Source organism: Microtus ochrogaster, unplaced genomic scaffold, assembly GCF_000317375.1.
Source record: "Microtus ochrogaster isolate Prairie Vole_2 unplaced genomic scaffold, MicOch1.0 UNK31, whole genome shotgun sequence".
NCBI classification, from domain to species: domain Eukaryota; kingdom Metazoa; phylum Chordata; class Mammalia; order Rodentia; family Cricetidae; genus Microtus; species Microtus ochrogaster.
This window is the reverse complement of record NW_004949129.1, coordinates 955,189-956,541: the sequence shown is the minus strand read 5'-3', so window position 1 is coordinate 956,541 and position 1,353 is coordinate 955,189. Positions and strand designations below refer to the sequence as shown.

At 45.2% G+C, this 1,353-nt stretch overlaps 1 protein-coding gene across 1 annotated transcript in view; it reads right to left on the bottom strand.

The window, feature by feature from the left end:
- Window positions 1–1,076, bottom strand: part of Krt20 (keratin 20) — a 9,444-nt gene extending 8,368 nt beyond the window's left edge. Inside the window, exon 1 of the mRNA XM_005368242.3 lies at window positions 678–1,076. Coding sequence (XP_005368299.1) covers window positions 678–1,076 — 399 coding nt within the window. The remainder of the gene's footprint in view (window positions 1–677) is intronic.
- Between the last annotated feature and the right edge of the window lie 277 nt (window positions 1,077–1,353).

Genomic DNA, 1,353 nt, shown 5'->3' with positions numbered 1-1,353 from the left:
ATACACAGTGAGGGCTTGGACTAGCCTGGGATACACAATGGGGGCTTGGATTAGCCTGGGATACACAGTGAGGGCTTGGACTAGCCTGGGATACATAGTGAGGGCTTGGACTAGTCTGGGATGTACAGTGATGGCTTGAATCAAAACCGATTCCTTCTATCCATCCAACCACCCATCTGTCAGTCAGTACAGAAACCATTAATATCTGCATTTTGTCTCTACTCTGAACTCTTTTATTATTTATACCCACAGTAGGATGATATTTGAAATATAAGGTTATATAAATGAAAAAAGAAAAATCTCTTTTTAACTCGAGTTTCCAAAGTCAATGAAGACTAGGGGGATACCACATAGAAACCCTTGAAGTTCTTCTAAAAATGAGATTATTCTCCCTGAGGACCTGACATTGTAAACCATGGCAAAGACACAGAATGTAATTTTGGGTGATAAAAGTATCATATTTTATATGCAATTAGGTTGAAATTTTAGAAAAAAAGTGTGGTTTAAACTCATCCTATTAACTCTGATACCACTTGGTAAAATACATTTTTTTTTTAGTTATAAATTTCAACTTAATTTGCTTTGTATGTTAGGGTTCACCTAGCATATACACCCATTCCCCTTGATCTACTATGCAACTAAAACAAAAATGTAGTTACACAGGCCTCATGACTTACCTGGTTTTGCAGGTCTTTGATTTGTGCGTAGTAGGGACTGTAGTCCCTGACGGTGCTAGGCGCATTGGTTTCATACCACTGCTTGATCTGGGCTTCAAGCCTGGAGTTGGATTGCTCCAGGGACCGCACTTTTTCGAGGTAGCTGGCCAACCGGTCATTGAGGTTCTGCATTGCTAGTTTCCCGTTGCCCCCAAACATGTCCCCTCCGCTGGTATAGCTCACTACGGTTTTGGAGACGGAGATGCGAGTGCCGTGGCCTCCAGCTCCACCATAGACACTGGGTGCAGCCCCCAGACGCTGCACGCCCCCCTTCCTATATAGGGAGCCACTCATGCTAAGTGCTGGGCCTTGTGAGGAGGAGCTCAGACTTCTGTGAACACTTCGGCGACTGAAATCCATCTGGGATCCTGGGAGGCAACACCTGCAGCCTGGAGTTGGAGCACAGCCTGTTTGTCTCACGGCGCTGTAGAGCTGACCTTTTATAGAGTTCAGGCGAGACACACCTCCGCTGCTGCCATGTCACCTCAAGAGTGACACAGTCCACCCTCCTACTCCCCCTCCCTTCTGTACAGCAATATGTTTCATCTCATTCCAGAAATGACCACTAGAGGCGCTTCTTAAAGGCTTTTCTGGGGGTGGGGTGTGTATTCCTTTTTAGTAAACACAGGGAACAAAA